General features: G+C 39.5%; 2 protein-coding genes across 9 annotated transcripts in view; both read right to left on the bottom strand.

Annotated features, from left to right (window-relative positions):
- LOC134199213 (uncharacterized) overlaps window positions 1–15,465 on the bottom strand; it is a 65,693-nt gene that overhangs the window by 12,064 nt on the left and 38,164 nt on the right. For 4 of the 8 annotated variants that reach the window (XM_062669587.1, XM_062669588.1, XM_062669583.1 and 1 more), the window contains 3 exons: window positions 12,268–12,302; window positions 10,832–10,935; window positions 5,920–7,953 (listed from right to left, as the gene is read on the bottom strand). In XM_062669587.1, coding sequence (XP_062525571.1) covers window positions 6,369–7,457 — 1,089 coding nt within the window. In that variant the 5' untranslated portion in view covers window positions 7,458–7,953; window positions 10,832–10,935; window positions 12,268–12,302 and the 3' untranslated portion in view covers window positions 5,920–6,368. Of the gene's footprint in view, window positions 1–5,919; window positions 7,954–9,631; window positions 10,190–10,831; window positions 10,936–12,267; window positions 12,303–15,465 lie in introns of those variants that run through there. The other 4 variants (XR_009973597.1, XR_009973598.1, XR_009973596.1 and 1 more) reach the window with 2 other exon arrangements.
- On the bottom strand, window positions 13,435–14,126 carry LOC134199789 (uncharacterized). The gene has a single exon (XM_062671306.1). It carries the CDS (start codon window positions 14,000–14,002, stop codon window positions 13,475–13,477), a length of 528 nt encoding a protein of 175 aa, XP_062527290.1. The 5' UTR covers window positions 14,003–14,126; the 3' UTR covers window positions 13,435–13,474.

Here is a 15,465-nt window from a genome sequence, read left to right as displayed (position 1 = left end):
TTCTACCGTGAAGCCGTAATGCGTTTTGGTTTGAAGGGTGGGGCTGCCGTTGTAACTATGCTGAGACCTTGGAAATTATGTCTCAGTGTGGGTGGCGGCATTTACTTTGGAGACGTTTATGGGCTCCGGTAACCGCTTAACACCAGGTGGGCCATAAGCTCGTCCACAAACCTTAGCAATAAAAAAAAGTAAACATTTTTTTAGTAACGATCGCTGTCTGCTAGTTTAATACTAAAAGAACGACTGTTGCCTATTCTCAGGTGAATTTCTTAGCCGCCTCTTACGATAATCACAAGATAGGGTGGCATTATTCTAGGCCAGAAACCATAGAATCAGAAACCTCGTATCTTGTAAACATTGAACGTGTATCGCGAACTTAGTTTTTATACATAATTTTAGCACTAACAGTAATCTGATCCGATATTGTGTGCCTTCAACTATAAAGAACATTAACACTTTAATGAGAATTTTATTTTTTAACTTCATATTATACATTTAATTTTCGTTTAACGTTGAAGAGACCTCGAGGCGAAGGCGTAAAATGGAGCACGAGATAAATAAATGAACATTTAAGTATTGATTGAGGCCTGTTATTGGTGTACGGCAGGTGATTCGACAGACTGTTCGTTTTTGGCGAATCAGAGGCGGGCAGGTGCTCTGGCGCAGGTGTCGCCGCGATCTCGGTCGATATCAATATACAACCTGTTGTTGATCGATCACTCGCCACTCAACTCTTTAAATTGTTTACTTCTAAAATACTTTGTAAGAGAGGCGGTTACTTGTGTTTTATAAATTGAATTCCGATATTGCAATAGATAAAGGTAAGGATGCTTCGTAAGGATGATGTGGATGGGTTACGAAAATTGTATTTAATTCCTAGCTTGAGAACTAGTGGTTCGCGAAGTCTACCCATCTAGACAGAACTCATGAAAAGGCAAAGGGGGAAAAGTGAAGCGCTTAGTGCGGAGCACATCTCTCCCATCACCCTCCTCCTCGGGACGCCGGACCAGCGGTCGTCGGCGCCACGACCACCGGCCCTCTCTGTCGGCAGGTTATCCGAAGCCCGCCTGGATGTCGCCGGTTAGAGAGAGTTATCCTACGGAATACCACGCTGGCCCAGAACCAGCGTGGGTCGAGGATAGCCGGCCTTCCATCACCCGGATGCTCTTGCGTAAAACGCGTGCCGAGCAGTTTGCACGTCATCTTCTTAGGCCCCCCTCGCCGGTCCCCAGACCGACATGTGAGGGGGAACCGAAACACTTAGAGGGCCAGGGCTTGGGCGAGACCCGCCTCCCTGGCCCCCGCTCGACGGTGGCTGGATTGTGCGTCTCACACGCCCCGCCGCCTCCTTCTGCGAGATGATGCACTCGCAGAAGTCGAGCATCGCCTTCCACGACTCGTCGTCGCCGAGTATCGATGCCACAACACTCGGCAACGACGAGCGTATGCTCTGCCGTGTCGAAGTCGCAACCATAATGGTGGCACTCTGCCGTCGGTTCGGCTGTGATCCGGTGTAGGAACTCACCGAAACAACCATGCCTAGTGAGCACCTGCGTGAGCCGGAAAGTGAGGCATCCTCTGTCACGATTCACCCAATCCACAAGGACCACACTGGGGCTGGGACGCGTCACGCTCCGGGCACGAAGGTCAGCCCGCCACTGATAGTCAGCGGCGAGCGCCTCCGCTTCCAGAACCCAAGACGGCGTTCCCAGCCAGTACACACGCCGTCTTAAAGGAGATGGTGCGATAACCATGGATGACCCTAACCGCGATGGTGCGTTGCGGCCGTTGCAGCAGCTTCACCACCCCCACGGCCATGGACTGGCCCCGTACGGGCGCCCCGTATAGGGCCATTGATCGCACCACCCTCGTATAGAGACGGCGCGTCACCCGGTCAGGCCCCCCGACGTTGGGCAGAAGCCGGCTTAACGCGCCCGCAACCCTTAACAACCGAGGGACCAGGTTCAGAAAGTGACCACGGAAGGTCCAACGACTGTCCAGAATGAGGCCGAGGTACTTCAACTGCACCCCGACCCCGATACGGATGCCTCCAACCACGATATGGGCATCGACAGGTGGCACTCTCCGGGGCCTGTGGAACCACATGGCCTTGGATTTACTGAGCGCCACGACGAGGCCTAATCTCCTGATTTTACCGACGACATGCGCCACCCCAGCGGTAGCAAGACGGACAGACGCAGCAACACCCCCCCCCCCCCCCTCCTCCAGCCACGACCAACGTGTCGTCTGCGTAACAGATTATGCTCACACCCGGGAGGAGGGCACCCCTCAGCACCCAGTCATACCCGATATTCCACAAAAAGGGGGCCGAGCACCGACCCCTGTGGAACACCGCGCACGACCGGAAACCGGTGTACGATCCTACCGTATCCGGTACACGTGACCGATCTGTCCTACAAGTAGGAACCCACCAGCCGGCGAAGGTAGGGGGCACTCCGTGTCGTTCCAGCGCCCCCCCCTATCACGGACCAGGGGACTGTGTAATAGGTGTCATGCATTTTGCGGACATACCAGATTAAGTAATTGACTCCACAATATTGTACGATTAATCTAAATCTAAACATTATGGGCGGAAATAATTTCAAAGAAAACATTTTTTGGAGAATCCGCGTTTCTTGATTCATGAACTTTCTAGAATGTTTGTGGTTTTGTTTTTCCCGTTTTCGTGTGTTCTAAGCATATGTTCTAAGGTTATAGATTTAGCTGAATCAAAATATTGGAGAATTATTTTTAGCAAGGACATTGGAAAGAGTTTTTACTGGTGGTAGGACCTCTTGTGAGTCCGCATGGGTAGGTACCACCGCCCCGCCTATTTCTGCCGTGAAGCAGTAATGCGTTTCGGTTTGAAGGGTGGGGCAGCCGTTGTGACTATACTGAGACCTTAGAACTTATATCTCAAGGTGTGTGGCGCATTGACGTTGTAGATGTCTATGAGTTCCAGTAACCACTTAACACCAGGTGGGCTGTGAGCTCGTCCACACATCTAGGCAATAAAAAAAAAAAGTGTATTGTAAAAGTGTACAGGTAGCGCACTAGTTTCAACATACATGTATACATTTCTTGTAATAATTCAAATGACAGCGAATATTTACTCAAATTACAAAAATCAGATACATGTAAGTACATATAGGACAATTAAATTAAAAAAAAAAAACGTTAACTTAAAATAGTGTTATACCTGTACACCTACGTACATCTATCTACATTCTGCAAACGAAATAAAACTTCTTTGCATAGTAAGGATTCTTTTTTATCGTGAATTTAATGAAAAGTAAAGGAGATAATTTGTGTGGGAGGTACCCGTTGTCAACGTAATAAAAATGTCATGATATGAATAACACACCCTGTAGTTAAAGTTGCGTTCGCCTCGGAGCTGGACAGATGGCTCGCGTATGTTGTTCTACCTGCAGTGATCGTGCTATGAAAACACGTCGTTATAATGAATTAAATTTATATCATTACTCTATGAAATTATTTACTTTCACGGAAATTGCTTTTGTCTACCCTAGGTTTACTTTATTTACTTAGGATCTTCGATAGAGATTACACTAGTGATTCATTATTATAAACATAAATAGTGGGCACATGTATTTCAAATTTTATAAAATATAAAACGGTTGTCTGTATGTACTTTGAGTAAATTTATAAAAAATACAAATCTGTGTAAAAAAGAGGTTTAGCTTTTTGTTTTTGCTTGTATTTTCTGTCGTTCGTTTACGAATATCATGCGAAACTAAAATGAGCTCTTGTTCTTTGTTGGTATTAAATGGTAAATACACGTTAAAATATAATAAGTTTAATGCTTTTACAATCGACAACATCGCAGTAATCGTATAAGACGTATGAAGAGGTTATACCCAAAGCCAAAAACAAAATAAACTATTTTTTATATTATTAGACCACGGTAAACGGAAAAAATAATTCGCTAAACTAAGCATCAATTGTGGTTTTAATACGATTTTTTTTTCATGAGTCCCTCGTACGACTACAACGAGGCAACTATCTCTTGAGACCTTAGATTCTGATTGATTTTTAATATTATTACATTTGTAGATCATGTGAAAAATATATAATACATATTTTCGAACGTAGTGGCAGGTTTATTTTGTTACAAACCACCAGATCAATCGCTAGTAATCGTTTTAGAGAACGGTTCCAATACACGATATAATAATGATGTTCAATCAAAATCATATAATCATCATTATTAAGCTTCTCAATTCTCCTTTGTAAAAGGTAACGCTCTACCAAACTTGCATACGTACGGCCATGATTTATGCAAGTGTAGCTGAAGGCTCACGCGGCCTGCACCTACAATAACTCTCCAGGTCATCCGAACCCGTTTATACAAAACAGCCGTCGGGGCACCCTAGTACGTGAAGAACTTAGATCTTCACGACGATTTAGAAATAGATATTTTGTGTAAGTATCTGAAGACAGTGTCAGAACACTTCGAGAAAGCGGTGCCGCAAGATAACTCTCTTGTCGTGCCACCTCGAATTACATTTCCGAACCAGGCGACACGGCGATCGGGCTACAAACAGCCGCCGCCATCCGAATCCACTTTCGGTACTTTTAGGCACTGCAAGCACCGGTCGCCATCCTCGTCGAATTTGTCGAATGTCAAAGAGTTCGACGCGAAACCTAACACCGATACAGCACATTGCGATTCTCGTCAGATCTTCTCAGTGGGTTTTGTCAATATGTAGTTGCTAGGCTTGTTTTAGCGATTTCTCTCAGGCTGTGTCTTTTGAGTTCACCCACGAAACCTGGCGTAGCTAGAATAACCCCTCGAAGGCTACCAACGATGAGTCTGAGAAAAAAAACCATCACAATCCTACTTCCTATTTAATGCTGTATATGGTAGGTCTATATTACAATTTCTTTGCGAAAGGTGAATGGTTGAACAATGGATCCCTTGGGGTTATTTTGTCGATAATGATGAATCAAAATGTATCCGTTTCCAATCAGATTGATAAACTTTATGAGGAAGGTCCATGTTTGATGATACAATATTATTTACTGCTTACAGTTTATGTAGATGGTATAATACGTTTCATTTAAATGCGATCCGTGTATTATTTACATAAAATAAAACTTGCAGTTTTATTCAAAAACTATTAAAGTGCTTTTAAATCATTTACATTTGAGTTCAGGCAAAGTGTGGCGATCGTGACAATTCATAACACTAGTAGACTACGAGCGCACTATCCTAGAGCGTTGTAATAGTAAATTTACACAATCGATGCAATAACTTAAAGAAAATTGACCCAGTATTCCCTACTTATTTAATACGTACGGTTTGTGGACCCCAGAGAGACAAGATAATTATAAAAACATAAAAAGGAATTATAGATGCAAGCTCCAGATAAACGTTGATGTTAGACTCGTACTGCAGATTACAGAAAAGATAATATACATCTTAAAAGTTACCATTACCGTCGTTCGAGACAAAAACGGTGACGTTGTTGTAATGGAACCAAACTAAAACATAATAAACAGCATTAAATAATAAAGTGACGAGGGTCGTTGGTTTCCAATCTAATAATAAAGTATGCACGATATTCTTAACGGATACCCCTGCTGCTTTATCGACTTTTGAGATTGTTCTAATGAACAAGACAAAACAATTAACAATTAAGTTGTTAATTCAGCGACTGCTAATTTGAAGTAATTTTAAGTTTGTTGTTGTAATTTTGAAATGTTACTGTGTTGGTTAAAGCTTAAAGTCATCGTGGACTAATACTACTTAGAATAGTATCGAGTAATAAGGAGAGCAACCAGAGTTCAAATCGTTTAGGCAGGTAATAACTTTTTTTACAGCAAACGTGTGTGGTCGGGGGATCGCCGTCAGAAACGACGTTCCTTATGATCAAAAAGGTATCCTCAATCAACAAATTTCATTTAATATTTGAGGTTTTATTGATCCAATCAAATCTTATAAAAAGCCGCGTTAATCGCGTTTATTCATCTAAAGCAAACAAATATACACAAAAAAAAAACATGGCGACGATTGATTTTCTGAAAAAGACCGAAATATAACAAAAAATGAACTTAGGAAACACATAGAAATGTCCATTAATAATTTGCACAGTAGCTTTACAGAAAATTCCACTTTAGCAATTTATTTTCAAATAAAACGAAGATTAGAAAATCGATGCGACAGACTAGAACTAAGTTTCAGAGATTTCTTGTAAAGTTCCGACCGTAACTTGATTACGCGCTCATTGATATTAAAGTACAGGGTGGCCCATAAGTCCTTTGATATGAAAAAAAATTTATTAAAATAAAACTAATTACATTATGAATTAAATTTTTATTTACATAAAAAGCTTAAAAAACGGGAATTATTTTTTGAAAATAACATCTCCTAAATGTAATCCGTTGCGATCACGGCACTCTTGCAAACGACGCCTAAAATTGTCGATGACTGCGCGGCACGTCACTGCTGAAATGCTTGTCATTTCTCTGCGGATGTTTTCTTTTAGGGCCTCAATTGACCGCGGGTTTGTGTCGTATACTTTAGCCTTAAGGTAGCCCCACAAAAAAAAATCCATCGGGGTCAGATCTGGACTACGTGGAGGCCAGGAAATGTCTCCTCTTTTAGAGATAACTTTGCCAGGAAAAAGTTGACGGATAACGGGCATAGCAGTGTTAGAGGTGTGAGAAGTGGCCCCATCCTGTTGAAACCACGTCCTGGCATTAAAGACTGAAAAGTTTTGCAATTCTGGTATGAAAAACTCTTCGATCATAGCCACATATCGCTCCGACGTAACAGTAACTGCGCGCCCTCTGCCATCCTCAAAGAAGTAAGGCCCTAGGATACCATGGGCTGACATAGCGGCCCAAACAGTCACTTTCGGACTATGTAAGGGCTTCTGATGCTTAAGTTTTGGATTGATGGGGCTCCAATAGCGGCAATTTTGTTTACTAACATGCCCGTTAAGATGGAAATGAGCCTCGTCAGAGAACATTATGTTATTGAAGGAAGTAAACCGATTCAACATTTCATTCGCATAATTTTGTCTTTGAATACCGTCAGTTTCCTTTAATTCTTGAACCAACTGAATTTTGTAAGGGTGCATATGTAAATCTTTCTTCAAAATCCGTTGTAACGATGTCCTGGATACGTTTAATGCTCTGGCGCGCTTACGAGTTGACTGTGTCGGATTTTCGCGAATAGACTGTGTCACTGTGTCTATGTTTTGTTCCGTACGTGACGTCCTTGGGCGACCCAACCGCGGTTTATCTAACGTCGAACCGGTCTCCTCGAACTTAGCAACCCAATTCTTAATCGTTTGAAGAGTTGGAGTGTCGTCAAAGTTGTGTAAACCTTTGTGTTCTCGAAATTTACGCCGCGCAACGGTTGCCGAATTGTCGTTTTTATAAAACTCGCGCACACAAAACGCACGGTCCGCTCCGGTAAAACGCTCCATCGCGACTAAATTCCCAGAAACCGAAGTTACTCCCCCCGCTTCCCCTGCACCGCTCACGCGCGCCCTGTTCGTTTTATTCAAATTTTACTTTTCAAAGGACTTATGGGCCACCCTGTAGTTAGTCGGCTTCGACATCAAGAAGTTTAACTGCCAATTTCTAGTACAAGTTTTGTATGTGTACAACATGTCTGAAATTATTAATGTTACATCGCTGTTACATTCACGCATCGCTGCAGTAATTATTTTTTAAATTAATCAATCAATCAATCAAGAATATATAATACACAATACAATATAATAAATACAAAGATATATTGGCTAAATTCTTTTGCAGAAGTTTTTCACCGGCATGCTCTATTAATTTTTGATAAGAAAATAGATCGTAATATTTCAAAAGCTTGGTTAAATTTAAATTTTAATGATGCATACACTGCGCACAGTGCGTCTGACAAGACAGACCTGATGAACACCGCAAGCCGAAACCGTCGACCGTCAGCTGCAATAGGATTACAATTAAACTAACAACACAATTATCTATAGTATCTATCGGATATCGGATACCATTCAAAAAATCAAACCAAGATCTTTACTTAATGATTGTTCCCTAGTGGTCGTATATATTTTTTTTTTATTGCTTAGATGGGTGGACGAGCTCACAGCCCACCTGGTGTTAAGTGGTTACTGGAGCCCATAGACATCTACAACGTAAATGCGCCACCCATCTTGAGATATAAGTTCTAAGGTCTCAGTATAGTTACAACGGCTACCCCACCCTTCAAACCGAAACGCATTACTGCTTCACGGCAGAAATAGGCAGGGCGGTGGTACCTACCCGTACGGACTCACAAGAGGTCCTACCACCAGTGATATAACGTAGCAATTGGCAACCTACATAAAGTCCAAGCTATGAACACTTTTACTATGCCGAGAGCTCAAAAAAGCTTTAGGAAACTTATTTAGTCAGTGACAACCTCGAGTCTGAGCCTATCGGAAATTCATTAGTCAATTAGTTCTGGTCCTAATTTTATGAAGTCTATTTTTCAAAATATTAACAAAAATATTATCTGTTCAAACTTCGTAACGTAAGTAGGTACAGAGAATGAAGCTTAAATAAGTACCTGTAGGAGTTACATAATTATCTTTAGCTCTTAATGGAAAGGGAAAAACTTCGAAAATTTTCGAGAGGCTGCGAGGGGAAGTAAAGTTTTAAAAATTCTAACCGAATGAGTGGAGTGGGCTCTTTACACATAATTTTAATAAGAAAGTCTTCTATATCGCTATTTAAATTCCCATAATAAGAGAGAGTCGTTGCGAAGTCGTCGTGGCCTAAAGGATAAGACGCCCGGTGCATATGTAGCAATGCATTGGCGGTTGAATCCCGCCGGCAGTTACCAATTTTTGTAATGAAATACGTACTTAACAAATGTTCACGATTGACTTCCACGGTGAAGGAATAAATAACATCGTGTAATAAAAATCAAACCCGCAAAATTATAATTTACGTAATTACGTCTTGTGAGTCCGCACGGGTAGGTACCACCACCCTCCCTGTTTCTGCCGTGAAGCAGTAATGCGTTTCGGTTTGAAGGGCGGGGCAACCGTTGTACTGTTAAAAGTGAGACCTTACGACTCATGCCTCAAGGTGGGTGGCGGCATTTACATTGTAGATGTCTATGGGCTCCAGTAACCACTTAAGATCAGGTAGGCCGTGGGCTCATCCACCCGTCCAAGCGATAAAAAATAAATAAATAAAAGAGTCATCGGATAAGTTTAACTAGTTTAACTACTGTGTTTTCTTTCTAAGTTCAGTTTCAATAAAAATAGCTGTGAAATAAAAATTCAAATATCGTGTATATTTTGTGTTATCCATGCCCTCCTCTAACCGAATACTAAGCGGGTATTGAGCTAGTTCCACTGTTCATCAGAAGCGGTACGAAAGCAATTCATTATATTGGTGAATGTGATTTTGTGCCTGAATTTTCTTCCTAATTTCGGGTGGTTTGTGACTAATGCCGTTAACTTATGAAATACCATTAAATGTTTTACGTTTTCTAATGTGAAAGAAAAGTTGTATATATTGTGCGTCTTGTAGCTGTTGAGCTGTTGAGAAATGAAGGTGATTGTATTGGGGTTAAAGTAGGAAATTGCCGATTTGTACTGAAAGTTGAAATTCGTTTTTTTTTTCATTTAGCATATTTATTTAATAAAAATTTCTAGTAATGTTAAACCATGCCGCTAATTCCTGGGTAGTTTATTTAGCTCGGATCGGCTTCCACCATCTCTTTCAATTCACTGTTATTCACATGTGTAGGCGGTCTTAAACGTGGTTCGTTCTTCAAATCAAAATTTCCATTACGAAAGCGTTAATACCAAAATCGCACGGTACGTTCATTAGCAGTCCCCTCTACAAATGTAACATTTATGTTGCAAGCTGTTTCTACAGCGTTGGTTCCGCGTCGGAACTCGTATTAAAAAATCACTCGAATATTCGAAGTATCCATCTTTCTTGTCTAAGCTGAATAAAAAAAACAACTGAAAGTCGATAGCTGAATGTTGCACATTTTTTAAAAGAAGAACCTTATAAGTAGGTACCATTTGAACAAAGTTTCACTCAAAAATCTCAAACCATGAAGGTTCTATGTCCTATTACAATAAAACGGCAATTTCATACTTTAACCCCTATTATTTGTTTACTCGACGCGGAGCTAACACCTTCCGCCGGTTCCGCCCGCCTAAAATTAACCAAAAATATGATAACATAAAACAAAACTAATTCAGTTAAAATGCACAAGAAGAACTTTAAATTGGGGTATTATAAAGTAATAGTAATTAAAATTATATAGAGTGCTCCAATACTTTGGTCATATAGCAAGAAAACCCTCTGACAACCTGGAGAGACTCATAGTGACGGGTAAAGTGGATGGAAGACGATCCAGAGGTCGTAGCCGAAAAAGAGGAGTGACCAAGTGTCTGAGTATCTGGACATGAGACTGAGCCACGCACTTCACTGTGCCACTGACCGACATAAGTGGATAAAAATTACAAAAAAAGCTCACAGGCGGGCGCATCACGATGCTCAGCAATGAGCGATCGACTGAAGGAGGAGGAATTAAAATTAAGCATATTCTACATCGTGGTAGATATAACTGAAATTTCAAGTATTTGTACTTGAATTCATAAAGTTGGGTAAATTAGCATGAAGATATTTCATCTAGAAAGTTAGACGAATGCACTCGACGTCCCTAAGTACTTAACCGAAGATAAAAGTTCGGACAGCGTCCTGGTTCTCAAAACGTGTTTAATTAAAGCTGCGTCAGAATCTAGCAAACTTAATCTTGCAATTATTTAATTTGATATTTTATTTGACTACTCACAATCGATAAATAGCAATTCCAATCCGGTAGGAGATTCAACGAAGCACTGCTGTTGCTGGGGCTAGTCCTTGCAAATCCTTCCATGTTGAGCCCCGTAAGCTCGTCTACCAAAGATTCGTTAGGAAAAAAAGGTAAATATTAAATTGCTATTTGTCCAAACACGACACATCGTCTTCTCGCATTAAAACTTACGAAATTTTACAGGAGAGTGTTTTAAAGGTTTAACATATGATATTTTTAATATGAATCATCTTTGCAACATTTATTTTTTAGTTTTTACTGGTTTCTTACTGTCTTTTAAATTAAGATAAAATTATGTATTAATTTTGTTACTACGTAGTAGTCAAAATATAGGTAAACTTTTAAAAAAATGCTCTTCTGATAGTGTTTATGAGAAAAATACTGGTCATACCAAATGATTCCGCATATTAACTCAATTTCGAATCTTTTTGGAAATTGTACACTTTTAATGCGAAAAGACGACATGTGCTATCTCTTTTCATGTTCTACCTTATTAACCTACTATGGATATCACAAGGTGAATACCCCCCACCCACCTAGAAACTTGAGGTAGAAGTCTATATTGATTATGTTTCGGCTGTCCCGCCCTTAAAGCCGAAATGCTATAGTACCAACCCGAGTGGGCTAAGAATATGTTTTACCAGTACAAATTATGGATATACACTTGACACCAGCCGAGAGTCGGTCGTGAGCACGTTCACCCGCCAAATAATAATAAATAGAATTCTTCGAATTAATTCATGTGTTCAGATATAAATATAGTTATTTCATTTCATTATTAAAACGTTATATTTGATAACAGAAAAAGCATATTATTATATGTAAGTATTCGAGTATTAATACGAAACTGAATAATTTTGTAATAAGCGATGTTGTGAACTGAATAAGGAAGTCAGACAACGCAACTTTCAGATAGAAAGGTGTTCTGGCATCTGCGTTTTAGGGATCAGTCCACAGAAAAAAGAAAAATATTTTATGGAATACATTACGGAACAAATAACTGCAGCACGCTCGTACTCGTAGTACAAAGTATAGTTGTAAAATTCAAAAGTAATCGAGACAGAAACTTTAAATCGATGATGCGGAAACTGAGATGAATAAACATATATATTTATATAATTACGTATAGATATATTATGATGTGCGACAAGTGTTAATTGCAATGAAAATGAGACAAACTAATCTATAAATGTTTTTTTTTATTTATTAGTAAAAATGTTTCTTCATATATGAAGTTTAAAATTCGTGATACTGTAATTTATTGCAAAGGCAGCTACTGGATCCCTCTCCGACGAGAAAACAGACTCCAGGCTTCAGCTGTATGTTAACTGTTATGTGTATTTCATATGGAACAAACAAAGCATTTCTGTGGCGATTTATTAGTGTTATTGTGTCGTACAATCAGTACTACCTACCTTCTATCTATTAAGCCGCTATTCCGCCACGCCACCTATAAAACATAAAACAATGCATTTAAAAATACCTATTTTACTCAGCTGTTTCATGTACATTTTAAAATCAAGTATGTATACAGAACTAGAGTCCTTTCAAACGAACTCAAGTTAAAATCTCGAGGCCGACATCTGACAAGGTTTTTTATATAGGAACGTGTCTCAAGCAGCTGTCTTTAATAACAATGTGTAGTCGAAAAATATCGGAGCGTGTGCCAGCGGCGCGCATCGGCTGCCTAATCTTTCTACCTTTCGAACATCTGCCTACCCGAAAAACAGCCACCACCTCGCACTCAATTGATCGCTTATTATAATGACCAGCGAATGTTGCCTCTTTATATGTTATTAACACTATAAAAACTTTCATTTAAAACTCGTTCTTATTGTCGTTTCTGAAGTTTCCTTTTTTATTGTAATGTAATTTTGAACCAAACGCTATCTCGGTAATTACAATTTAATGATGATCTTAAAATTAGTCTTCAATCATGAAATAAAATCAAAATGAAGCAAATGAAGTATTTTGAATTAAATTTAGTATTAAGTTTTCATGAATTTTCTGTGACAATGCATAAAATTACTAAAATCCGCTGGACTTATTCATTTCGTTTGTATATCCTGAGGGAAATAATTCTGTCTCCCGCACGAGCTTGTGCCCAGCTGCGGTTTGCAAATAGTGTTAGAATTGCAATTTCTCTCATACAAATACAACACGTTTGCGGTTTATGTTTCATAACAAATCTCTGTGCTCTCTCGCAGATAATGTCTCTTGACGAAAGGCGAGATTCTGATTAAAAACGACGAAATGCTGCCTTGAAAGTCGCGTTCTCGTTTACCCCCTAGCCATACTGTACACTTTGTCCTAGTGCAGGGTGCTTTCATAGATTGAGATAGATCTAGGAAAAATCAGATAGAGGGTTTTTTTGATTCAGTTATGTAGCCCCTTTAAAGTCCGGCATGGTCGTGCTGCTCGACATTATTTCTGCCGTGAAGCAGTAATGCGTTTCGGTTTGAAGGGTGGGGCAGCCGTTGTGACTATACTGAGACCTTAGAACTTATATTTCAAGGTGTGTGGCGCATTTACGTTGTAGATGTCTATGGGCTCCAGTAACCACTTAACACCAGGTGGGCTGTGACCTCGTCCACACATCTCCTCCTCCTCGAGTCGCGTTCCTCATGTCTGAGGGTCGTGACCACCATCACCCATGAGCTTCAATTTTAGGATCTTTTTCCACTTTCCCCTGTCCACGGCGTCATGCAGCGCGCTGTACACTGTACTGTCCAAAGCGGTGCGGATCTGATCGGACCAACGAGTATGGCTGCGGCCTCTAGATCTGTTGCCTTCAACTTTCCCTGTGATCATAAGTTTTTCCAGGTTATCGCCGTCTTTCCTCGCAATGTGACCAAAATATTCGAGGATCCGCTTCAGACATACAGTAGACAGTCTGATTTTGATGCCCAGTTGCTTCAATATCGACACGTTAGTCCGGAAGGCTGTCCACGGAATTCTTAGCATGCGTCTCCAACACCACATTTCGAAAGCATCGATGCGCATTCGGTCTGCTGCTTTCAACGTCCATGTCTCAGCTCCATACAAGAAGATAGAGAAAACAAGAGTCCGCACCAGTCTGGTTTTAGTTTTCAGGCCTATCCCTCTATTCTTCCAGATCTTCTGTAGCTGAGACATCGCACTTTTAGCCATTCCGATACGTCGGCGCACGTCAGTTTCACATGAGCCTTTGTTGCTGATGCAGGACCCGAGATACACGAATTCGTCTACAACCTCTAATCCAAGCGCCCCATTCAATCTTAGAACATTTGCTCGATCCACCACCATTAATTTCGTTTTTGATCTATTTAATTTAATTTATTTATTAAATTTATCTAAGCAATGAAAAAAAAACCCTATTTGTTTTCGGTTGAAGTTAGTTCATATCCTTATACTTCGTGCAGTACTAGTGTCCTAGATTCTTTATCTGACTGACTTAACGTTTGCAGCTAATCTTCTTTTCTATAAATGCTGTACTGGAACAAAAATCTATTCACTACGAAAGTATAAGTAACTCGACCCGAAGCTGAGACTTCTTACAGACTCTCAACACTAAGTCTATGAGCTGCTATAGTTTGAAGCTCAGCCATTGTACTTGCTATAGTTTGAAGCTCAGCCATTGTACTACCTCATCGGTCTACACAATGTAAATTTAATACTGAAATGCCATTTAGAATAATGATGTTTAGCTGTTAATTCTGCCCATTTGAGTTATTATTTATCGTATTCTTTTGTTTTTTATTGTTTTAGTTTTTGGATATTGATAAAATTTGTTTTAAAGGTAATGAAAATTCATAATGTCTTGTCGCTCTCTTTTAATTGTTTAGTCGCGTTGAACACTACAACTTTATATAAAATTACTACTTTTTAGTATTGAGTGAATTGTATGGCATTCCAGTTAATCCAGAGCCAGTCTTATCCAGCTCTGACTTGTTTATTTAAAGACAGACAAGTCATTCGAATAATTCAAAGCCAATATATATAGTAAAAGTGTATAGAAATTCGATTTTGTTAAGGTACACGCTTTCAAGAAATATAATGTAACCGCGATTCGCTTTTGAGAAAAATTTTGTTCGCAGTCACGAAGAATTCGTGTTCACTATACGTTCCAGTTCTTTGAAATAACGAATGTATTGTAAAGTATTTTCAACAGAAAATGAAATATATGACTATATGTGTATTTATGTAATAAACGTTTTATACAACATAACTTCGATTTAGGTAACATATATTTTTAAATTATGTTCTGTTATTTTTTAGACAACTTTAAAAATAATTACTTACTTAATAATTATTTTTAAAAATACTTTTTTTATATAGTTCCTTCTTTAACTATCCAGTAAGTGTCAAATCCCATGTCAAATCTATTATCTATACAGATTAAAGTCTGTTCTACTTAATAAACTTATTAATGCAGTAAATATTTACTATATTTTGTGTTGTTTGAGAAGCTTAATGCCGCTTTTTATCAATTTCCATTGATTGAATAGCCTTATAGTATTGTGGTCTTGAGGTCTTTGAATCATGAATGTACCTAGAAATTTTATCTGTAGGAGTATAAATTGGTATAATTATAAGCTGAAAGAGTTAGGTAGGCAAATACTTAAGAAACTGTT

This window comes from Bombyx mori, chromosome 1 (genome assembly GCF_030269925.1).
Source record: "Bombyx mori chromosome 1, ASM3026992v2".
Lineage (NCBI taxonomy): Eukaryota > Metazoa > Arthropoda > Insecta > Lepidoptera > Bombycidae > Bombyx > Bombyx mori.
The sequence above is the reverse complement of the archived record's forward strand: the minus strand, read 5'-3'. Positions and strand labels throughout refer to the sequence as shown.